Genomic DNA, 26744 nt, shown 5'->3' on the forward strand with positions numbered 1-26744 from the left:
AAAATAATTTATGGTATGCTCTATCTTGTTAAATCACAACCCATTGTTAACGTTCTTAATTGGTTTATTCAACAATATCTTCACTCGTCTCAAAAGTCTCTTCTGAGCGACGTCTCGATTTCTTCTTTTCTTTCCTATATCTATGTTGCCACATACATCAAAATCTTATTGAAAAGAAAAACACTTTTCACCGTGACCACGCACGCTGAAAAGCACGCGAAACGTCGGAAAAAAATTAAAATTTAGAATCATGTAAATAATTATAAGTTTTTAACAATAATACATAGCTTTAATCCGTTCAAAAAGTGTTTTTCCTTATGTGTAAAAGCTATTTTAACAAAAGACAATACTATCTTATAGAAAATCCTACATAATACAGTATGTACACTTAAGTGTATATCTACGATACGCTACAAATATAACTAACTATTATACAATTTAATCATTAAATAGTGGGTATGTAGTTAATTGTTTTATCGTCAAACACTGATCGTTAAATTAAGTGATAAATTATACGATTCGCCCACAATGTCCATAATCAACCAGGAGCTAGTTATATGCAGTTATGGTTTTGGTAGTCTAAGAGCCTTACTTAAGGCTTGTAAAGGTTGGTTACTCTGCCAAGAGATGGCGTTACAATTTTTTTTTATGTAATAGCAGGCAAACGGGCAAGAGGCTCACCTGATGTGAAGCGATACCGCCGCCCATGGACACTCACATTGCCAGAAGGCTCGCAAGTGCGTTGCCGGCCTTTCAAGAATTGGTACGCTCTTTTCTTGAAGGACCCTAAGTCGAATTGGTTCGGAAATACTTTAGTGGGCAGCTGGTTCCACATAGTGGTGGTGCGCGGCAAAAACTGCCTTAGAAAACGCTCAGTTGTGGAACGACGGACGTCGAGGTGATACGGATGGTATTTTATATTTTGCCTTGACGTCCGATAATGAAACTCAGCTGCGGGTATTAGACCGAACAACTCTTCTGAACACTCCCCATGGTAAATGCGGTAGAAGATGCAGAGGGACCCAACATCTTTACGCAACGCCAAGGGATCAAGCCGCACGGAAAGTGATTGGTCGTCGACGATTCGAACCGCTCTTCGTTGAATACGGTCAAGTGGAAGGAGCTGGTACTGGGGAGCTCCCGCCCGGAGGTGAGAACAGTATTCTATGTGGGGCCGAATTTGCGCTTTATAGAGTTGCAAGCGGTGGCCCGGAGTGAAGTACCGTCTCGCCTTGCTGAGCACACCAAGCTTTTTGGAGGCTAATTTAGCCTTCCCTTCCAAATGACCGCAAAACTGGACGTTATTCGATATGTCAACACCCAATATTCCGATGTTAGCTGAGGTTTTAAGGAGAGTGCCTTCAAAGAGGGGAGTAGCGACAAAGGGAGTTTTTTTAGCGGAAAACGCGCATACTTGTGTCTTCTTGGGGTTAAATTGGACTAGATTTAGTCTACCCCAGTCCGAGACTCCACGTAAAAGAGTTTCGACTTCAGACACAAGTTTGTTCCGGCACTCATCAACAACAGCCCGAGAAATACCTGCCCGGCCCGTGTAAAAAGTATCCCCAGTGCTGTCGTCCGCATAGCAATGAAGGTTGCTAAGTTGCAACATATCATTAATATGCAGAATAAACAGGGTCGGGGATAGGACACCAGCATTGACGGGTTTAAGGTCGGAGCATGCTCCGTCGATGACGACCTTAATGCTCCGATCAGCGAGAAAGCTGGAAATCCAGTTGCATAATTTCTCGGGGAGCCCATAGGCTGGAAGCTTCGAGAGCAGTGCTCTGTGCCACACCCGATCGAAGGCTTTCGCGATGTCCAAACTTACCGCCAGCGCCTCCCCCTTGGACTCAATTGCCTCTGCCCACCTATGTGTAAGGTATACAAGGAGGTCACCAGCTGAGCGACCACGACGAAAGCCGTACTGAGAATCGCTAATCAGCTGGCTGCCCTCTAGATACCTATAAGAGATAAGAGCTGGCCGTTAATAATGGTTTCCATTATTTTGGAGAACAAGGAGGTTATTACGATTGGGCGATAGTTGGACGGATCAGAGCGATCGCCTTTTTTAGGGATCGGATGTATCAAAGCTGTCTTCCAGCACTTCGGAACAGTGTTGAGGGAGTACAGGTACCGGAAAAGGCGCGTTAGGACCGGAGCCAACTCAGGAGCACAAGTACGCAGCACAATTGGGGGGATGCCATCAGGCCCGCTCGACTTATGGATGTCCAGGGAAAATAAATGTTTACGGATAGCACGTTGCCGGAATGTAACTTCAGGCATCGTAGTATCACACCGCAATAATGTCGGTGGTTCCTTCCCCTGATCATCCAAAGTTGAGTTCGACGCAAAGAGACAGCCTAGAAGATCGGCCTTCTCTTTTGCAGTATGGGCCAGTGAGTCATCCTCCCTATGCAGTTGTGGAATAGAGGGCTGACAGAAATTCCCTTGGACAGCTTTGGCAAGAGACCAGAAGGCTCGAGTTCCAGAAGGAAGGTGGGCCAATCTCTCACCAAACCTGGCAATATGCTCTGACTTTGCCTTAGCGATTTCCCGTTTGAAGGACCTAGAGGCTGAATTGTATGCTTTTTTACGTTCGCCGATAGCCGTATCACGGGATGTCGCCGCTTCTGCCCAGGCTTTACAGCATTCACGCTTACGGCGCAAAGCCTCTTTGCACGAACGCCTAAAACATGGCTGGGACTTGCCACCGACCGGCACCGCAGAGAATGGAATAAAAAGTTCCATGCCCTGCAGGACCACATCAGCGACAGAGTCAGCGACGGCATCCAGAGTACTCAACAAAAAGCAAATGGGCCCCCAAGGGTAGGACGCAAAAAAAGACCGTATCCCGTCCCAATCTGCTAACTTATAGTGCCACACACGGCGACAGCCCGCAAAGCTAGGCCGTAAAGGGCGCGTGAGCGACACAATGCTCCATACCACACAATGATCTGATGAACCCAATGGCGGGTCAACAGAGACTTGGTAGGTCTCCGGATGTGAAGTCAGCAGAAGGTCCAACAAAGAAGGTTTATGACCATCCACATGTGGTATTCGCGTAATCGCAGGGACCATTTGCGTCAAGTCGTAGGCTAAAGCAAAGTCGTGAAAGGATCTTCCCGCGTGATCGGTGGTTTTAGAACCGAGCCAATCGGCATGGTGGGCGTTAAAATCGTCAAGAATCACGATTTCAGCGGTAAGAATCCTTTCGAGCAGGGAATCTGTAGCCATTTGGATGTGCTCAATGAGTCGGTCAGTTTCGGTATTTCCGCTATGGGACCTATACAGGCATGCGTAGAATCGCGGATGGTCATCGTAGTCTACGCGCAGCCAGAGGTTAGATAGGTCCCTTCCTACAAGCGTCCCGAGGCGACGAGAACAGATATCCTCTCTGACGTACACGCAAACTCTAGCCCGCGGCACAAATGAATGTTCCAATTTGTACCCCGGGTAGGAGAGGTAAGAGGTATCAGCCGGGGAGGAAATCTGAGTCTCTGTAAGAAAGAGCAAGGCCGGCTTCGCAGTCTCTAAATGATAGTGGACAGCGTGGATGTTGGAGTTGAGCCCCCTAATATTTGTGAAGTCCACGGCGGGTGTGGTACCCCCCTGGGGTAGATTCTGATTCTTGTGCACCTTCATATTTCTTGTAGGGGGGGGGGGGCTCCGGGAATCTTTCTCACCGCACGAAACGCGAGTACAAGAAGGCGAACCTTTTGTATCACTTTACGCCGGTTTTCTGAAAGACAGTGGTACTACCCCGGTCGTGGCTGCCGGTTTGGCTGAAGCCAGGAGGCAACAGCATGGCACTCCCACTAGGAAGGGATTGACTGATTGCGCTGGTGAAATAACCTCTGTAACAGGTTATTTCACCAGTGGGCGATGGGGTCGTCACGTCCCGACGCCTATAATACTAGCCCCATCGCGCGTTTTTACTACTATTTGACAATAGTAAAAACGCAAAAAAAAGTATTAAGGTTAATTAATTGTCAAATTACTGTTATTATCTGTTAATTAAACAATATCTAAAATATGGCGAGGGGGCCGATGGCTGACCATGCGTCATACTCGTGAACGGGTGCTACTTGTGGTGTGTGGTGTTGAATTCGTGCGGTGATGTTAGTTATTTTTGACTATGTTTTTGCGTGTATTTCCCACGAGAATGTAAGTGCGTGCTCCTATTTCACAATGCCTCCTGCTGATAGAGGACAAATCGTTTTTAATTTATTTTATTATTAGTTTTTACTTAAGCTGTCACGTGGAACATGGTGCAATTGTTGCAGCTCCTTACAGACGTTTTGTAAAAGAGTTGCCAGTTCTTCTCTTCCGTTCTACGCCCTTCTAGTTGAGAACTGGCAGTAAATGTACAATTAGAAGCATTAAATGTATATTTATTTTTTTGACGTTCATTATTAATGTACATTGTGTTTACTGTATGCATAAATTACTTTTGAATTTTGTCTCCGCGTTGCGGGCCAAAGCCAAATAAATAAAAGTCTTTTTACACCAACACTTTATTACGGCAACATTAAATATCTTATATCTAATGATATGTTTACATTTCAATACCCGTACATTGCACTAGAAAATAAAGCGAAGTAATGTTTGGTTTTAAAATTTTCTAACGCGAAATCTGTAAAGAAAAAAACTTTGATATTTGTGATTAGTGAATTCTACACAGAATGTACGCTTAAATGTTTATATAGAAGTTGAATGTTTGTAACCATAATTATTACAATCGAAAAACAACGTTAAATCTCTCAAATTAATTAAATATCCAAATAATGTAAAAATAATTGTATATATTTCAAAGACATATAAAGAATATTTAATATGACAACTAATATAAATAACAGCTCTGTTAGATTTGACACAAATAGGAATCAAAAGTGTTTAAAAATGTCTAACAATCAAGAATAAAATAAGCCCTAACACAGGTACACTTATATTTAGTTCGCGCGCTTTAACATGACAGACGACGCCCTCGCTCAGGTACGAAGCAGTACGATTGGGTTTAGGAGCGAGACAGACATACGGCATTCAATCTCCAATTTAAATCCTTTATACATTATTGGACATAATAGTTTTTAAACATTAATGTACATTTCCCCGGAAAAGAGATATTTTTAGAACGACATAATAACTTGTGCCTCTATATCTGTTGTGCTATAAATATAACACTCTACAATCGCTAAAACTAACCTTTTCAAAAGCTAATATACCGCCGAGGCCTTTACTACATCTAACATTTAAAAACATATATTTTTCTACAATTTGAGATTTCATTTTAAAGTGTTCTATATTAACTTACAATTTTTTTTATTCTAGTTTTATGCTCACATTTCAAGGAATCTTATACTTATGAGCTAACTACATCTACTATTTTGTAACATTTTTTGCGCGCCATTTTACTTAAATATAATTCTGAATAAAATGTGTAGTGATACGGACAATTTACGCCTACAATCACTGCGAAGATGTCATACGCACTAACGAAGTTATTCCGTCCGCAGAATCCTTCCTTCGAATAGATTTTTTTATAAAATTTTATTTTGATTATAAGTACCTTAATATTTAAATGAAATCCATTCCATAATTTATATAATTCCATCAAAACTTACTACCAAACAGTGCCGGATTAGTCACATAGCTAGAGTAGTAAATGCTACGGGCTCCCGAATTTGGGGGCCCCGTAACCTTAAAACATCACTTCCACTTGTTAAACCCTAAGGTAGGTACAAATTTTTACCGTAATGTTTAATTATAATCGACATATTTTGACTAGTATCTATACCACATCTACCTTTCAAGCGGCCAGATTTTTATTTCTTTATAAGAACGTCTTAAGCTCACTTTTTTGAGTAAAGACCATGATTTGATTAAGGGCTTTATTGAAAGTGTTACTTTGCCGATATTAAATCCAGAAAAGTTTATTTGTAACGGTTTTGTTTTATTTAAAACCCTAAACTTGAGAGCCTCAAGCAAGCCTTTGATAGAATTTGTTACAGGCCCCGCGCTGGCTTATTCCATCACTACTACCAAACACGCATTTCCCAATTTCTAACAAGAAACAATGTAAAGAAAACTAGAGTAGCAATAGCTCTATCTATAAATAGCTATTTAATATATATTTACTGAGATCGTCACTATGGTGACTGTAATTTGTAAATACTACGAACTTCTAAATCTGTGTATAACTACGCACATCCTAAGAATGAACACACACTAAACATCAGCATAGAGCTCCCATAAAAAGTACCGCTTATCATTCAAATAAATGCTGGTCAGCATAACAAGTGTATATACAAGATGTAACTGAAGTATAACTTCAAATAATACAGCAATTTACGGTCGGCATACAAATATATAACATTCATTCGAACTGGTATATCTATGTAAAATAAATGAGATTCCTTTAGATTTTTTGCCTTCAGATTTTTTTCATTTCACGCATAAATTAAAAATAAAAAAGCCGTCCAAAAATCTTGGTCGAGTTCGTTTCTTTTACATTTAAATGAGCAACGGAATTTTAGTAAAACTAACTGCAACATATCCCAGTTCGAATATAAACTGTAACAAATATAAAACTGTAAAAATAATAACGTAATACAATATAATGATTAATTTATAATAGACATTTTAATATTTCTAACCTTAATTCTAAACTTTGATATGTTTGAGATATTCTTGGCCATGATATACATGAAGTCCAACATTGATATGTTTGATTTCCTTACAACTAAGTTTATCCTATTTATAACTATGCTGAACTCAAATGCCAATCAATGTAAAAATAAATTTAAGTAGCTAATAAAATTTTCATTTACTTACAATGTAAATTCAATAATATTATTACCAAACTGTATGAGATCAAAAACATTTGGGTATATCAACGAGAAATATTATTATGTATAACTTAACACTCGGTTAATAGTGATTTATTGCATAATACACAGATAGCCATTTGACATTTTTTTTGACGAATTGTTCTCGCCATTTTTATACAGTATATTTTCTTGAAGCATTATTATTGAAGAAATGTATATATTAAATATATAATAAACTCTGTCAACTTAGATTCAAGCTATGCTCAAAATAACATATTGTATATATTTCAATTTAAGTATAAAATAACAATGTAATTGATATAATATCAATTTTTCAAAATTGCGTAGATTGTATACACGTTGCAGCCAACTAGCTTATTGAGGCGTTCAATTAAAAGCCTAGCCGTTTAACTAGCGGCCTGAATGATGTTCAGCCAGTTGATCAAACAGCTAGGCAAATGACGTGGATCGATGGCGTCTCATTACTTTACGTCTGTTGACTGTTAATTTAACTTTAATTCCATTTTCAGCCACTCTCAAACTCGAAACGAAACTTTGATGGTGTTTTCCAAAGTTTCATGTACAAGTACAATTGAAGAGGTTAGTGACAAAAATAATGTGAATGTGACTAAAGCAATTCAATTTTAAAAGAAGTTTATCATGCTTCATATTTTTTATTTCTGCCAAATAATGACTATCGCACGAATTGCCTAAGCAGTAGCCAGCCAGTTTGTTAAATGTTGTAACAAACGCTACGGCTGAACATCATTCAGGCCGCTAGTTAAACGGCGCCGTTTAGTTAAAAGGCTAGGCTGTTAATTTAACGGCTGATTAGGCTAGTTGGCTGCGACATACACATATAATAATCTTAAACATTGTATAATTTTTGTTAGACATAACAATGTAGATAAAATCTTGCATACATAAGTATTTGTTTAAAATACTTCCAAATAAAGACAAGACTTTTAGCAACAATCTCATAAATCGATTAAAAATTGACCTGATTAGAATCCTAAATTTTTTAATAGCCAAAAAACAGCTAGATATAAATATATATTCATAAATATTTAAGGATAAATATATTTGTATATGTTTCATAAGTCATCATTGATATGTATCGTAATGTGCGTTTTTTTATACTACGCTTTAATTCTTTAATTTATAAAGTATTTTTAATTTTAACATGTACCTAACACATAAAATATAGCATTTAATATAGGTGGTATATTTTAAAAGTAAAGAGTTCTACTTTTCCATATTACTTTTCATTCTTTCGGCTATCAAACAAGGCTTTCATGGAGTCTAAAGCCTCTTCCAGCGACTGTCGGAATGCTTCTGTGCTGGTGACGTTCGATGCTACGAAAGATGATATGCAGAAGATGACATGATCTTTCTTTGGATTATAGCTGCAGCCGTAGCCGTCGGGTACTACAGCACCGTAACCCATGAAGGTACCTTCTGTTGTGGTTGCCACCTGACAATGTAAATACAATTTATTAAGTTGTGTTGTTGAAAAACAGTTGTGTTTATCTATCTTATGGAGCATTCTATTCTTCAAAGTTTGGTTTGCCAAGCTTTCCGTCCGATTATAATTCTTGTTTACCTGTAAACCTCGAAATTGGTTATAAAATGATAGTCGTGTTTACCTGACTAGTACTGAGTTTAAACTCTATCATCTTCTGGTAAGCTGGGTCGGTAAATAAAGGAGGTAAAGAGCCAAAGGTTTCTCTTGCTGCCTCACGTAAGCCCAGCATATGATTATCAGTTCCCTGTCCTTGGATGTTAGCTTCCATTATAGTGGTCTGCTTACGAGCTGCCTCATAGAATAAGTCTATTTTCTTTTGGCCCTGCATAAAAAGCGTTTGTAGATTATTTTTTTGTATTACGAAATATAAAATCTTTAAAATATCAACAATTCTATCTGAATAACAATATAGTAATATTTATATTTATCAAAAAATAAAATAAAAGAAATCAATGGCGCTACAAGCTTTTTGTTACCATTATTTGATATAAAAAGTTTTCGTTGATATATTAATGTTTAATAACCAAAAAGATTTATTTTCACTCAACATTCACTTACCTCTTGCAAATCAAAAGAGACCTTCTTTTGCCCATCATCAGTCTGGGCTGTAGCAGGAGACTCAGGTGCACACATAGCTGTTGCCCAAGCGAGCGCTGCGCTGTGGGACGATCTTATGTTGTCTACACGTCCATTCCGGAAGCGTCGCAAAGAACACGACTCATACGTGGATACCAAATGTCCGTACATCCTGGAATATTGATAAATTTTAGCTTCTAGTAGTCCGGCCAAATAATACTTACTTATGTAACACTGACCAACTGTTTGAGCAGTGTTGGCCTAGTGGCTTCAGTGTGTGACACTCATCCCTGAGGTCGTAGGTTTGATCCCCGGCGCATTCTGTTTATGTGCGCATTTAACATTTGCTCGAACGGTAAAGGAAACCGGAGGAAACCGGCTTGCCTTAGACCAAGAAAGTCGCGTTTGTCAGGCACAGGAGGCTAATCTACTTGCCTATTAGATTGACTAATAATCATGAAATATATACATCAGATGCCTAGACCTAAAAAGGTTGTAGTGTTAATAATTTTTATTTTTAATTATCGAATCGACTATGACACAGTTAATTTATAAGTTCAATATATATTAATTATAATATTCACGTCTGTGTATGTCTATCTTACTTGAAGTAGGCATACTGCAATGCAAGCTGAATGTAAACGTCAGGGCTGGTACGACACGATTTCATGTATTCGCGGCCGTAGCTGCGGTATGTATACACACGGAGGTCCAGGTCCTTGATAGCCCTGCATGATAGATATTAATTTTTTTTACGAAACGTAACTAATATAATTAAAGTACATTATAATACTTTTGGCGTCTATATATACACAATATTTTTTTTAGGTAGGTACCTCTAAAATAATTGTATCCCCTTGAAATACAGAAAAAATAAAAAAGGATCGATTGTTAGCTTAAATACAAATACCATATCTTGTTTATGTGTGTGACTTTTTAACGATGCCTGTGGTCTTTTGGCATGATTGAGTCCGACTTGTAGACTAGACAATTTTTCATAATAATAATAATAATCGTTTATTTGCCAAGATAGTGGTACAGTGGTTAGATCGATCAATTAAAAATCCGCACAATGAGCCATATATAAATAGGCATGCAAATGTCATATCAATTGGTACAATGTCTTATTCATAAAATAAAATAATGTCAAAGTTAAATTATTTACAAACGGTGTCAAATCTATGGTCCAAATACTCGCCTACGCTATAAAGACACTTTGCCTTTAAATATTTTATCACCTTCCCCTTGAAAGAATTACGTAGCAGTGATCTATAACGTCTAGGAAGGTCATTAAACAGTTTTATAGCTATGGCATAACAATTTTTTGTATAGATCGTGGTGGAGCAAGCATAACGTAGACAACTCCACTGAGAATACATTTTTATGGTTCAAATTGATCAAAAATCGAGGTATCTCACCGGTCGAAATCCAGTGCCGCCTTTTCAATAGTACTATTAAGTTCTGGAGTTAGCTTCCACTGGAGCCTCTCAGGAGCAGGTAAGAGGGTCGGGGGCGGTTTGGGCCGGTCTGCTACTTCCGCACGTTCCAATGCGCGTTCAGCCAGCCTCACTACAGCCACTCCCTCTGCCGGGCTGTGTTCGTAACACATACCCACAGTACCGTCTGATGATATTATGAGCTGTAGATAAAAAATATAACTAATATAGATGGTATGGGATGCTACTTGTGTTGATACGTTTGCCCCGTATCACCCGCCTCAGACCAGCAAATCGCGAGGGCGGCCACAGAGCAGGCGGGAAATAATAATCGGCTCACATATAAGGGTATTTCGTCCAACTTCGATTTGGTTCCCTTTAGAGTAGAGCAATCGCAATACAGCGAGAAAATGCTTTACTTGAAATCTTTTTAAATTTGTTTTAATTATCTATTGATTATTTTTTTTACTAGTAGGCTAATTGTAAACATTGAAAATGCTGTATTTGCATATATCAATATATGTTGTTTACGTAAGATGTACGTGTTTATCGATTGGCATGTCTAATATCTTATAATTTCAGGTATATAACTTAAGCCTACAACTTATATGCCAAGAGTTCGAACCAGCTGTGCACCAATGAATCCTCTATATCTTCTCTTCGACCACAATGTACGCACCTGAACTGTTTTGTCGAACCAACGGTTAGCTGAATGATGCTGTGTCCCTGCACCGTGCATGGCTCTCAGGAGTGCGTTTGTATCTGAGTCACAGTCACGACGATCTCCACCACTTTCATCAAGACACACCAGGCACAACGCCCGGTTTAGGAGTTCCAAGTTGTTGCGATTGTTTTCATCTAGAAAACGCTGCTGTTGTGAATGACTAAACTCAGTAGCTCAAAAGAATCTTATAACAGATATTAAGTAGGTTTTAGAAAAATTATCATAAAAATATATTTATTCTATTTCGATAACTTTGCTTGTATGGAGTGCACCCATTTTTTTTCTCTTGTGTATGTTACACAAGTTAGGAGGGACCTTACTATCACATTATATCTTTTTAAGGTCCTCAGGTAAAATATATAATAAGTAAATGTTGGTGAGACTGGGTCTGCGTGTTCCAAATAATCGCACTCGTGGTAAGCAGTCGCAATTGATTGCAGTGCCTCGATCGGGGGAAATTTTTTTTCACCATTTACGCATGTCTTGCGCAACCTAAATATGATTGGTTGTGAGACGGATATACTAAGTTGCACACTGGCTAAGTTCACAAGAATTGCATTTATTATAATTATGTAGTTATAAAAAGGTTTGTATATTGTTGTTTTGTGTATATTGTTTTTAGTTTAATTTTTATATTAATAGTTTTCTATGCAATAAGGAAATAAATACACTAAGATCCTTTAAAATCTAATTTGAGTAACTACCAGGTTAAAAGGATTATAATGTTATAATTAAGTAATATTTCATCAACGAATATGTTTTTTGGGTCGACATTTTAATTGATCATTCGTGTTGATCTAGTAATGTAATGAATTTTGGTTTATATCAGTTGAAAAAGATTTAATTCCCAATAAAAAAATGATAAAAGTATTCAATATTATTTTATTAAATATTTCTTTTAACAATAACGTAGTGTACCTTTAAAAAGTTGTTCCCTTGCTCTCGCCCAATCATCTCGGTTCATAGCAGTGAGCAGCCCTACGCGAGGGGCGACCGGCGCAGCTGATGCATCCACTAAGGCGTGTAGAAGTTGTGCCTGAATTTCACCCGCTGAGAGTCTTCCACGGTCTGGTGCCTTCACTGGCACCGCATAAAACTATAGAAAGGATTTTACACGTATGTAATATACTTATTATTATGTGAATGCAAGTGTTAATAAATAAAAATACTTAAAGTAGTACGAGCTATCGTCCATGACAATAAATGTTTCGCTGGGAATCGAACTTCTCCGATTAACACCAAGCCACTGAAACTAACTACTTAATATACGATTGTTTTTATTTTTAATAAACATATTTATTGTAGTGTTCCTTCGCTTGTCACCGGCGTGTTTTAATAATCATTTTTGGTAATTCGATATGAAATGAAATGTGTATACGGCGATACAATATTTATATTATTTGATTCAATAATGAAGTTTGTGAGTGCCTTTGTGTTAACAATGACACAGCAATTCATTTTTCAAAGTTAACACTTAATTCTCGACATATTATTGAATTTCTAATGATTATTGAGTCGCGAGTTATGTAACCTAACATTAGTTGAGTAACATATACATACTTTAAGTTAAGAAGCGCAAAGCGCACACTTGAAGATAAAATGGGTCGTTTAGTTCCCACACTCGTAAACTGTACTATAACATTCTCGTTTCACATAATGTCCAAAAGGGTCGACTACACTCATATTCTTTATAGGTAACATAAGCATCACTTAGATTTATGTATGTTATTATCTCATGTACTAAATGTAGTTAACACCCAACTTCTGAAAAGAGTTAGATTTAACATATTGTTACGAAGACGAGTCGACTGCCATGTTTCTAGATTTTTCCACTAGTTAGAGAACTGTAATATGATTCTGCAGGCTGCAGGTCAGCAGGCTGTAATATGATTTCTGACCGTTTCAGGAGAGGGTCAATCACATATTAGAAAATTGTAATTTCCATAATGTTACCCTAGTTTTCAGGAAGCTGAAACCTTTTTTCAGTCGGTTTCAGAACATGTGTAGTAGAGTGGTGCGGTTTTCAGGAGACCCGTTTTCAGGCGTTTTCAGGCCTAGGTATACCCATTTGATGAAGGAATATTCTAGACCAAACTTTCTAAGTGTGAGACAAGGACGAAATTATACGAGAGAGAGAGGGAGAGAGAAGATCAGAACTTTCTCGAAACTAGACTGAGCACTCTAGAACGCCGTACGCCAAGGACGGAGCAACGTGCGAAAGAGACAAAGAGTGCGGACGTTCTAGAATTGCGCAATCGCTACTCAGTAGCAAGCCCGCCTAGAAAGTTCTCGAATATTGTTTAGAATTATTCCCAGGGATATATAAGCGAGCCGAAACGCGACTAGTCACCTTTAGTTTTGAATGCGATAACAAAAGAGAAACACCGAAGCGATAAAGTACTGTGTAAAGTGTGCATAAGTGAAGTAATTAGTGACTGTTTTTGTGTGTGTTGTAAGTACATTTCTGCGATTAATTAGTGTTCATAGATTCCTCATTGATTTATCAAGAAATAAACCCTTGAAGAAATCTACGGCATTTTCTATCCGATCCCCTAGCTCGTAACAATATATTTGAACATCCCTACAACCACCGAACCTAACTCGCGGTGTCCCGAATTATCTACAGCTAACATTATTACGGCTTCAAACTCAAACTCAAAATAACTTTATTCATATAGGTAAACAAGTAGACTTATGAACGTCAAAAAGAAGTTAAATTAATTGTAAATTTACATTTACTACCAGTTCGCAAGTCAAGGGCGTAGAGCGGGGAAGAAGAGCTGGCAAGAAACTTTCCGCCACTCTTTTTAATCGCCAAGTATTGAGTCATACAAATTGTTTGAACTGGAGCAAATTCGTCAAATTTATAAAAAGCTTTATTGATTAATTTACGTTTAACGAGGGCTTTGAATTTATTTAGTGATAATTCTCTAACTTCCCTTGGGATTTTAACTAGTAGTATAGTTGAAATAATTAAAATTATATAAACTTTCACTTTTAGATCTAATCTTGTAGAAGCAATGAGTCTTTCATGTCAATCGTCGATTTTCTATCATTAATTACTTTACAAACCCTTTGTAGATGCCAATCAACTAAGAATTTAACCTATTCAAAGTCACATCAGTTTCCCAAATATCGGCGGCTTTGAACCTTAATGCTTCAAAACAACTTACGATAACTTGACTCGGGTCTCGTTGAGGCAAACGAAAACTCAACTTATTAAATTACGAAGGTCTGATTACATAAGTTGATAGCGGTTTAGTTCCCCAAACTTTACAGATTGCGGTTGAAAGTTATAGAACGCAGATTTCAATTTAATTTTTTTTTATTAGTCACAACATGCATTTTAGTTAAAAATATTTACATAAGCAAATACACACGAGCATTTAATTTAACTGTAATCCCTCACGTAGCCGGCATAACACTTATCATATACATCTAGCTAAAATCAGAACCGCAGCGAGTCTTTAGAACAGCTTGCCTCTTGAAATACGGGAAATAGTAGCAGTGGATCCGTTACGAATGCGCCTGCGAAGTTTTTTGGTAGATGGACTCTAATGGAATAGCGTATGACGGTGGCGGGATATACTTAGCTTTTTATAGTGTTCTTTTATTTAATTTCAGTGACATGTATGTTTTTAACGACTTAAGTTTCACGAAATAGATAAACCTACATAGTTCCTACAAGCAACGATGACCAGCTCTTCACAGTTATCAGGATCTGGTGGTGGTATTGGCAGCGACAGCCTATCCTTTCCTTCACCTGGTACTCTGCAGACGCCCAGCAATCGATAGAATTGTTCCATGCAGAGAGGCTGACCCTTCTCGCGACTTGTGGCTCGCTCCTGTGGCAGTTCGTCTCTGTAACATGTGTTAAAAATTTATTTGAAAAGACAAATACAATATGAATGTATTATGTGTTGTTTACGCCCCAGAAAGGGTACCCATTAATTGTTATATGATATGTAACGCTGTCGCTCCGATACTCCAAATACATACGTCCCATACAACCATTAGATTTAAAGAGTACAGAGTGATCATACTGGCAGCAGCCCCATCTGATGTTCACGGCCCATGGACACTCTCAATGGCAGAGGGCTCGCAAGTGGGACCCTAAATAGAAATGGTTCGGAAATACTTCGGTATGCAGCTGGTTCCACAAAGTGGTAGTACGCGGCAAAAACGGGCTTACAAAAACGCGCAGTTGTGTAACAACGGACGTCGAGGTGTTACGGATGGTATTTTGTATTCTGCCTCGACGTCCCATTATGAAACTGCGCCAATACTTGTTTAGAATATGGGCTTGGATAGCCAGGTTCCACAGAGATTAGTCCATGGCGAAATCAAACTGAAGCATTTCAAAATATGTTTTTGAATATGGCCTAGATGTCCTAGGGGACCAAATATATAATCATGTTCTTACCTATCTAGCATTTCTTTATAGTCGAGCAAATCGTCAATATATAGAGCGGCGAGATCAGCCACTTCATCCATCTTAGCGAAGTGTTTCCGAGGGAAAACCATCCCCGGACTAGAATTAATAGGTAGCGGCAGACGCACTTTCAAATACATGTCATCTAACCACCAATCTGTCACCTGTTAAAAGAAATGTATTAAATAATATATTTATTTATAATAAAAACCAGTAAAATGATTGAAAGATACAAGAGCCTTTGATTTCTGTCTTGATATATTTTCTACATTCACGTTTATATTATTTTAATATATTTGAAGAAGAAGCATTATTTGCATTACAAGCAATAAGAACAAATATTACTAACATTACAAAATCATATGTTACTACACAGTATTCTCCCAGGTTTTATTAATAAATAGAAGGAAAGATATACAAATAAATAAAGTGGATAATTTGCCTAATGTTTAACTCACCAGACATGGACATTTCTTTAACTCACCTACAATAAACTATATAACTACTTACTACTAACAGGTATGAAAAAAATAGAAATATTTATATATAAAATCATTTATTTACTAAAAATAGCGATTGTAGGGAACTGTTGGACTTAAAAAGAAAATTGTTCTTGGTTTTCTTCTTGTGTATTTCACGGTAGTGCGTATATTTGTCGTTGTTTCAATCCACTCATGCCTTCTGAAATTGAACTCGGGTTCCCTGTAAACTGCATATCTATCGATCTCTCCAGCAGAATCAGAAGCTCTTAGATAATCAGAATTGTGAACATAATTCCTAATGGAATCAATCCTGTCCCTAAAGAACTTCGGTTTTCTTTGTGGAGGTAAATACGCGGGTCGCTCTAAGACTGTTTGAGGTTCTTTAGTCGTATCACGGACATAGTCGACCTGTTCTATTAACGATAAACCTTTACCCCGGTTACGCGGAAAGTGATTTTTATAAAAACTATCACTTTCAATTAAAATTGGTTTGGGTCGAAAACTTCGAGGCTTATCTATCATCTTAAATGTCGGGCGTATAATGTATTCCTTAGGTATAGGAGTTAAGTAACCTTTTCGTAAAATACCATGTGAATTTCCTCCTGATTCACGATGTACATCGATGTGTCTTCGAGAGAAGAAATCATTGGTGTCCATTGCCAATAATTCTTTGTTCTTATGCAGACGAATTCTTTTCATTACTTTCCTCTGGCTTGTTGATGGAATTCGTTGCACGGGGTATAGATTCGTTTTAGCTAAAGGATCTATAACACTTTTTGTATGAACAATTATTGTTCTCATGTCTTTGACCGGCACTTTGGGTACTCCGCTGTATTTCTGATTATTTAAATATTTATTTTTATTGTTACTTATTTTCTCTTCTTTATTTGTAGTTCTGCTTAATAATCGATAATCAGAATTGGTTACCAATTTCTGTACAGTATTTATAGTCGAAAACTTTTTTTTGTTAAATTTTAATATTGTTGTGTCCAAATCCTCCTCAGTCTTGGGTTTGTATGTGTTATATCGAATTTTCTTAACCTTTAAAAGTGGTGTGATGCTCTTTGCTTTAAGAACATTAATGAAGGAAGACGTAGTTAATGTTTTTCTTGTGGAAGAGTACGGGGCAGTAGTAAAATATTTGTAGATTGAAACTTTAGCAGGCTTAATCGTGCTTCGATTTATTTCAGTTGCAATGTAAGAAAATTTTCGTTCAGTCGGTAATAAGTTTAAGTTACGATTTGGATTCGTTTTTAGGTATGCGATATTTTTACTTTCAGTGGTCATAGGCCACGCTGTTTTTGTTAATATTATCTCTGTCTTTGGATTCATTTGCTTAAATTTGAAAGCGTTTTCAAACACATTCTGTTTATCCTTTTCAGATGAATATTTTTGGTCTATGATTTTACTTGATATGAAAGTTGATATATTTTTCAAGTAATCGGAAAGTTTGTTTTTAGAAATTATGTTGCTGTAATTACTATGAGTGGTGTTTTCAACAATATTGTAAGAGAAGTTACATACATTCACGTCATTGTGATTAGCTACTAATATAGGAATATTTAGGTAAATGTTCTGTAAATACACTGCTTTATAAACATCTGAACAGTAGTTTGTTTGTTGATTACTATTTGTTACATTTTGCTGATTTTGTATATTTTGCGAAGGAGACATTGATCGGTTTTGTAAATGTAATTCTTGTGTAGCTTTGTTTTCATAACTTGCAGTTCCAGTTCCAGCTATTTTATATTGACTTAATAGAAGAGTTTTATTTTGTATTGAAGTAATATTATTAAATCCAAAATTATGTTTCAATATACTTAGATGATCATCAAATATTTTTGTGGTTTGTGATGTAAAGGTAGTTCCTAGCAAATTCATATTTTCTGAACGCACTCCCATTGTATATATATTCTTAAACGGATAGTGTCTAGTGAAAGCTTTGTTATCTTGTTTGATTGGAGTAATGGAATTTGTTGTTTTTAAGAAAGTCTCTGTAGGTGTCTTCATTGGTAAATGCTTCGTTGTAGTTAAATTTCGGTCTATCTCCAATTCCATTTCTTTTACTTTCGACGTTTCACTTTTCAGAAGCCTTTGGCTAGTTGCTACAACTTCCGTCGGTATACTAACTTTCAAATCTATGATATTTACAGGTGACGTTATTCTTACTGATTTCTTTATCAAGTCATTGTCAATACTTATAGGACTTACCTTGTGCTTTGATATTTTTTTATTAAATTGTTTTGATAATAAAGAAACATTACCAGTATTATAATTCATTGTAGTTGAGTTATTGTATTCACCTTTGCCTCCGTTATTGACTTCAGTTATGGAAGATAATATTCTCGTGGTATTTTGGACATTGATTATTTTTGTCGGTAACAACAGTGTTGTTATGTCTGACGGTTTCTTGTTGTATAAATTCTTCTTTGATGTGTTCATGATATTTTCAGATATTAGATTCATTGCCTTAGTTTTACTCATAGCATTAGAGTACTTAGCAGCTTTGCTTTTAAGTTCCATTGTAAAATAATTATCTTTGTTTGCAAACCCGATATCATTTGGTTTGCGATATTTACTAAATATTGACATTTCTGTAGTTTTCTTTATATGACTTTGTTGTACTGTGAATTTGTTATTTGTCTTAGTTGCTGGAACTGTATTATTAAAAATAATATCTCTCTCATTTTCAGTTACACCTCTTAATATATTTTGTCCTGTTTGTGTTTTTTTACTAAATTGTGTTGTAAAGTAAGCTATAGAAGGTTTTATAACATTTGTAAAAACCAAACTTTCCAATTTAATTGCACTCGTGGTTGCTTTTTCAGGATAACTTTGTACTGGTTGTGTTGTATGAGAGTGACTTTGATTTAATAATAGTAATCCATTCTGCACATCAGTTAATAGTTTTGGTGATAATGTTTTTACCGTCCAAAGTTTAATATTTGGTTCGGTAAGCGGTAAAAGTGTTGTCCATTGCTTTAATGAATTAGATGCAGTAAACGCGCGATTGTTTTTTGTTTTCCGGTATCTGAATTTGTTCTGTAATGTAATGCTTTGATGGACATTTAATTGTCCTTGATGCGATTCGCTTTGTAAACTGTTTAATGTGGTCGTACTATTTTCTTGTACACTTGTTCTATTAGAATTATTCCAAAATTGAGAAGTAGGGGTTTGTATAGTAACATTTTTACTCGATGAATCGGTGGTAACTATAAGCATATTCATTTTATTTTTTAAAATTTTCGTGTCTTCGACTTGAATTTTTTTATAAATTCTTCGAGTAACGTTTAGTAAGATTATTTTTGGAGTTGGTGTACTTTTATTACTTGCGTATTGATAAGTTGTTTTTTTAGCAGTATTAGAGTTTCGATTTATAAAATAAGTTAATTTTCCAGGGTCAAAATGTGATAATGCGGTGGTTTGAGAAAGATTCAATGTCCTTGTTCTATTATTTTTTTTTCGATGTGGTGTAGAGATAGCATTTGTTTCAGCTTTAACGCTAGAATTTTCCAGATTGCTTATATTAGTTAAAATCTTGCTTGACATCCACGTTTCTGAAGGAAATGTTACTGTTGTATATTCTTTCTGATGTCTCAAGGTAGCTACAGAATTAGAATTATTAACCTTATATTCTGTAACCGTAGCTTTTAGATTATATGTAGTTATTTTTTCTGTTTGATTATATTTTAAAGGTTTTGGGGAAGAGTGTTTTGTTGTTCCTTCAATATTCTTCTCAATTATAGATTTTGTTTGCTTAGTAGAACTCAAATTGTTACTGCCATTATATCCCATAGTGTAATTTGTAATTACGCTGGCATCGCTGTATAACGTTATTTCTTTTTGATTACCAATTCTTATAGCTTGTATACTACTGCCACTTTTAGGGGTTGGAAAAAGTACAGTGGTTGTAAACATTTGCGAGTTGAATCCTATATTATTTGGATAATAAGTTTTTATTGTAAAATATGTACTATAATGTTTAGTTGCCTTTTTCAATTTAAGAAGTCTATCTAAACTCTTTGTCATTGTCCATAATGGAGAAATAGTAGTGGATGCTAAGTTCGTTAAGGTATCTTCTATATTTTTGTAGTGGGCTGCCGAATTAATACCTAATGGTATATTTTTTGATCTTGATACATTCAGTTCAATGTTTGTTTCCACGTCGGTGGGAACGATTCTCAAGGTTTCGTTTTTATTATTATTACTTATTATATATTGTAAGTTGTCTTGCAGTATTAGAGTTGGATTATTACTGCTGTTATGTTTTAAGTTCACATTATGTGCCGATAAAGTTTTAGGTACTACAATATTCGATTTATTAACACTTCTATTTGCGATGTCCTTATTCATTACAGTTTTTAATGAGCTTGAAACAGTTCTAGACAAAAAGGGCTTTACTTGAAGTTGTATATCAGACGGTTTTGGGGAGATGTTAGATGTTGATGTTATTTTATCAAAATAGTTGGCATTCACATTTTTAAACTTACCAACAATTTGTTGTGAAATATTAAACTGGGTCACCAATAACTGTTCCTTTTTAGGGTTAGTTATAATATCGTTTTCTGCTGTTATTAGTGTATATTTCGCTTTTCTTAAGTCTGTTGCATTTTTTATGTTAATGTTGTAAGTTGTATCTGGTGCTAAATTAGGTATTTCATTTTTCCTTAACAAATCAGAGTTGTTTATAGCTTTGTTATTGACTGTTAATCCTGTTGACTTCTGCGTTTTTCGTAAAAGTTTTTTTTTGTTTTCTTTGTACGCTGATGGAACTGATATTGTAAAATTATTATTATTTCCATCATTTATCTGCACGAGTATTTTGTCATATCTTAATGTCGTAGAACTAAATGTATCTTCTTTAATAAAATATCTTTGAGTGGGTTGGTAGTGGGTTGCATGGGCATGAGCATTTACGCCTTTAAATCTCATCTGATTGTTTTTTTGAACGTTATCTCGAGTTACAGGTGTTGTTAAATTTGGATGATAATGAGTTTTTGGCACGGTTACCTTTACTTGTAATTTATAATAAGGTGTAGCTAAACTTAGAATTTGTTTACCAGTAAAATTATTTATTGCAGTTTTATTTTTTTGTGTACTTTTCTTTTCACTACCGTTAATATTGGTTATTAGTCTTTTTTGGCTAGATTGAATTGGTGTCGTACTATTTTCTTCTGAATTTTTGGGTGCCATTGTAATTAAACAATCTTGAATACGAAGATTATCTTGTACAGTATTTTTTTCTTGATTATTTTTAAGTGTACCTATGATTAAAATTGGTTTATCTGTAGGATATAGTGATGTTTTTAGTTTTTGAAATTCATCTCTGGATACAGCTGTAGTTGTATTTTGGTAATAACTACTTTTCATGCTACTAAAGCTTCGGTTTAAAATATAATTCAGTTCAGCATTGTTTTCTTGAATATTTTTAAGGCTTAGATTTTTATTAGTCATAGTAGCTAGACTTTGACCATTACTAATGTTATATTGAGTGATAGTTGACGGAGTAAGGTTATTTTTAACAATCTCCAAACCGTCATTTTCATTATATTCAAAATTGTCTCTATTAGCTGGGCCTATTCTATTTTTAAAGAGGCTTTGAGTCGAAGTCGATATATTTAGACCTTTTATAAGGTAGTTTTTATTGGTCTGGCTATAGGGTGCTTTATGTGTATCATAATTTCTTCTTAAACTTTCTCTACTGGTTAAATAGTTTTTCGTAACACCGTATGGAGTATTCGTTTGATATTTTTCTTGCATATTTTTTTTTAATGTCGTTTCTTTAAATCTAGCACGTAAGATACTTTGAGTAGACGGTGATACATTTTGACTACTCAAATCGTTACTTTCTCTAAATTGAAGACTCGTAGGTACATATGTCTGATGACTGTGTTGTAAATTATTTCTTGATGTCGTCAATATAAATTTATGGGCATTACTTAAATAAACTTGTGTATTATTCTTGTTAATGTTGAAAGTTGGATCTGGTGACAAATTAGGTATTTTAGTCTTCCATAACAGATCAGATTTATTATCATTGTTTTTGATTGTTAGTTCTGTTGACTTATGTGTTTTTCGTAAAAGTTTTTTTTTGCTTTCTTTGCGCGTTGATGGTACTAATGTTGTAAAATCATTATTGTCTTCACTATTAATCTGAACGAGTATTTTGTCATATCTAAATGTCGTAGAACTAAATTTATATCCTTTACTAAAATATGTTCGTGTGGGTTGGTGGTGGATCGCCTGGGCATGATCTTTTTCGCCTTTAAATTTCATCTGATTGTGTTCTTGCACATTATCTCGGATTACAAGTCTTGTAACCTTTTCTTTAAATTTATTATAAGGTGTAACTAAGCTTAGAATTTGTTGCCCAGTAAAATTATTGATTGCAGTTTTATTTTGTTGTATAGTCTTCTTTTTATTACCTTTTACCATATTTATTATTATGCTTTGCTGACTCGATTGAATTGGTGTCGTACTATTTTCTAGTAAATTATTTATGGGTGTCGTTTTAATTAAAATGTCTTGAATATGAAGATTATCTTGTGCAGTACTTTTATCTTGAATATTTTTAAGTGTACCTGATACTGAAATTGATTGATCTGTAAGGTTTAGTGCTGTACTTAGTATTTGAAATGCGTCTCTGAATGCAGCAGGAGTTGTATTTTGCTGATCACTAGTTTCAGTCCTAAATCTTCGGTTTAAGGTAAAATTCAGTTCAGTATTATTTTCTTGAATATTTTTATCACTCGTCGAAGTGGCTAAAGTTTGCCCATAACTATTGTTGTGTTGAGTCGAAGATAAGTCATTTTTAACATTATTTAAAGATAATCCATTATATCCTCCTCCTCCTCCATTATATTCCAAATTGTTTCTAATAGCTGGGAATAGGCTATTTTTAAAGATACTTTGAGTCGAAGTCGATATATTTAGACCTTGTATATGGTTGTTTTTATTTGTCTGGCTATAGAGTGCTTTATGTGTATCATAATTTCTTCTTAAACTTTCTCTACTAGTTAAATAGTTTTTCGTAACACCGTATGGAGTATTCGTTTGATATTTTTCTTGCATAATTTTTTTTAATGTCGTTTCATTTAATCTAGCATGTATGTTATTTTGAATAGAAGGCGATACATTTCGACTACTCAAATCGTTACTTCCTCTAAATTGAAGACTCGCAGGTACATATGTCTGATGACTGTGTTGTAAATCATTGCTTGATGTCGTCAATATAAATTTATGTACATTACTTAAATAAACTTGTGTATTTTTCATGTAAATGTTGTAAGTTGAATCTGGTGATAAATTAGGTATTTCATTTTTCCATAACAGATCAGTGTTATTTTTATCGTTTTTGATGTTTAATCCTGCTAACTGCTGCGTTTTTCGTAAAAAAACACTTTTTCCTTTGTACGTTGATGGTGCTGAAGTTGTAAAATCATTATTATTTTCGCCATTCATCGGCATTAGTATTTTGTCATATCTAAATGTCGTAGAACTAAATTTATATTGTTTACTAAAATATCTTTCAGTGGGTGGTCTCATATTATAATTGTTATCTTGAAAATTATCTCGGACTACAGGTGTTTTAACATTTTCTTTAAATGTATTGTACGGTGTAGTTAAACTTAGAATTTGTTGACCAGTAAAATTATTTATTGCAGTTCTATTTTTTCGTGTACTTTTCTTTTTACTACCTTTAATAGTTGTTATTAAGCTTTGCTGACTAGATCTCATCGGTGTCGTACTATTTTCTAGTAAATTAATTATGGGTGTCGTTGTAATGAAACGATCTTGAATACGAAGTTTAACTGGTACACTACTTTTTTCTTGAATATTTTTAAGTGTACCTGAATTTGAAATTGGTTCTGTAAGGTATACTACTGTACTTAGTATTTGAAATCCACCTCTGGATGGAGCTGCAGTTGTATTCTGATCACTAGTTTTAGTCCTATTAAATCTTCGGTTTAAGACATAATTCAGTTCAGTATTACTTTCATGAATATTTTTATCACTGGTCGTTGTAGCTAAACTTTGACCATTAATAATGTTGGTTTGAGTAATAGTTGTCGGAGATAAGTCATTTTTAACATTCTTCAAAGCATCATCTTCATTATATTCAAAATTGACTCCATAAGCTGGGCCTAGGCTATTGTTAAAGATCCTTTGAGTTGGAGTCGATATATGTAGACTTTTCATATGTTTGTTTTTACCCATACTTTTGCCCTTGAGATTTGTTTGATATTTTTCTTGCATATAAATTTTTAATGTGTCGTTACTTAATCTATCACGTAAGTTATTTTGAGTAGAAAGTGATGTTTGACTACTCAAATCATTACTTCCTCTAAATTGAAGACTCGCAGGTACATATGTATGACGATTGTGTTGCAAATCATTGCTTGATGTTGGCAATATAAATTTATGAGCATTAGTTAAATAAACTTGTGTAGGCGGTGACACCTCACTAAGTGTTAGATTTCGACTATTAGAAAAGGTTTCTTCTGTCAATGTCGTTGTCGTGATGCTTTGGTTACTCAAATAGACAGGAGTAGACCTGGATACATAAGTTTCAGTTTGAGATATCAAAGGTAAAGTATGCGTCAGAGTTTTTTCGAATCTGCCAATAGTTGTCGCGGATATAAAACTGTCATTATTACTAGAACTTTGGTCTATTAAATTATTTTGATATTTTTCTTGGAAGTCATTGCCAGATGCCGGGGAACGTGTGTCACTAAGCACATGTTGATTTGTAATTGGTACCTTTGGATTGTCAAAATTTGTTAAATCTTCACTTACATCGTTTTCATTCGTTTTCGATGTAACAAAATTTGTTTTTAAACTTAAATTTGGACCACTGCTAAAATTATTTTGGGTCAGTGAAAGTTGAATGGTAAAATAACTATTGGTATCGGCAAAATTATTTGCATCCCCATAATCATGTCTTAGGATTGGGGTAGTAAAACCTTGCTGATTAAGAGTATTGTTTGCCAAACGTAGTGTAAATAAACTAGTGGCATTCGTAATCATTCCATTACTTGTTGGCATAGCAGTATCAGAAAAAGTAATTTTGTCTTGTTGATCACTTGTCATACGTATTATTTTTTCATTATTTAACATCGGATTCGATTCCAAAACAATAGGTTTTGTCAATTCCTTAGACTGACTTGATTTTACTTTCGTTGTTATTACGGATACGGTACTTCTAATTAAACTAGTTATATTGTTATCTATTTTATTTATGAACGAAACGTTAGGAATTGGACTTACTTCTTCTGTTGTATGACGTTTTGATAATTTATCTCTTTTGTGACTATTTTGTATAGAGCCATAAGCGCTGTTGTAACTTTTCCATATCTGTCCATTTTTCTCTTTATTGATGTTAGTATGGTTTATTTCTTGTTTTGGGAAAAACTCATGAACCAAATCCTCACTTTGTAAAATATTTTCATCATTTTTCATTTGATCACACTCGTTTATATCCATTTCAGAGGCATTCAACTCACTATTTTCAGTATAAAATGTTACCAATGATTTTATTTTTTGTAAAGTATTTCTAAAAGCACTGACCTTTAAAGCATATTTCTCGAGGTTGGTATTTTTGATCGATATTCGTTCCTTGCAGCTTGATGTAAGGGAACCATTAACACAACACAGAGTTGTTAAGTCATCATGAACATGGTCTGTTATGACATCCAAATATATTTTAACTGATTGATATTTCCGAAGTACTTTAAATACATGTGTTTTGTTATTTTTGTGATGTAATGCCAAAAAATTGTAAATTGAATACAAATTGCATAGGCTTACTGAATCGGATTTGGTGTTCGCATTTTCTTGAAAAGATTTTTCATATTTCGTGTCAATTACGTCAATCGCTATGGAACTGTTGATATATATTAATTTTTTAATATCATTTTCATCCAGATGAATATTTTTCTGGTCGTTATTTTTGGATTGAAATGTAATAATGACGATTACATTATGTGTAGGGTTTTCTAAAAATGTCTTCCTACGTAGTAAACTATACTTATGGATTGAATAGTTGTGAACATCCTTACTTTCTATAAGTGTTTGATAAAGTATTTCTTCTACATCGTAACTGAACGAATTGTTTGACTGGTCTTTGAAATATTTCTGTCTTCTGTCATTTTCTTCCCTATAGCGCGCTTCGTTTAGATCAACCCAATCTATTTTCTGAGAAATTTGCTGTTGCAATTGTATACAAGTGCTGTTATTTACCTTTTTATATAATGAGTTCTCATCATTCCAGATTAATATGTTCGATGTTCTATCAAACGAATTGTCTCCTTTAAATTTCTCGTTTAAACACTGGCACAAATCTTTTAAGAATTGAAGAGTCACGTTATATAAATGCTCATCACTTTTAGCGGCGTCAATAGATTGTAGAATATTTGCAAAAATTGGAGTTTTATTAGGTAAAACACTTGGTGTAAATGATGTATTTATCCCACTTAATGGAAAACAAATAGCGAAGAAAAGGCGGTAAAATATTGAGAACATTTTAAACCGAAGTCGCGCTTATTGTTAGGCATATTTGTTTTGTTTGAGGCGGAAACAAGGCGCGTAATGCAATTGTTATGAGTTACTGAAGGGAAACTTCGTCATTCGCCTGATAAGAAACGGAGAAGTGCTTTGAATTTAAATTTAGGGTAATGGCATTTTTATCGTTCGACATAACGCAATAAACTGTAATCTGCCATCTTGATGTCGGGGACTGA

General features: G+C 35.1%; 1 protein-coding gene across 1 annotated transcript; it reads right to left on the reverse strand.

Annotated features, from left to right (window-relative positions):
- Positions 1 to 7936: 7936 nt before the first annotated feature.
- On the reverse strand, positions 7937 to 26579 carry LOC123708059. Its single transcript, XM_045658536.1, is given in 10 exon segments — positions 7937 to 8304; positions 8477 to 8677; positions 8914 to 9103; positions 9537 to 9659; positions 10350 to 10570; positions 11047 to 11225; positions 12010 to 12187; positions 14766 to 14952; positions 15515 to 15771; positions 16270 to 26579. Coding segments are annotated over 10 exon segments (12009 nt in total). The 5' UTR covers positions 26527 to 26579; the 3' UTR covers positions 7937 to 8088.
- Between the last annotated feature and the right edge of the window lie 165 nt (positions 26580 to 26744).

Source organism: Pieris brassicae, chromosome 4 (genome assembly GCF_905147105.1).
Source record: "Pieris brassicae chromosome 4, ilPieBrab1.1, whole genome shotgun sequence".
Classification (NCBI taxonomy): domain Eukaryota; kingdom Metazoa; phylum Arthropoda; class Insecta; order Lepidoptera; family Pieridae; genus Pieris; species Pieris brassicae.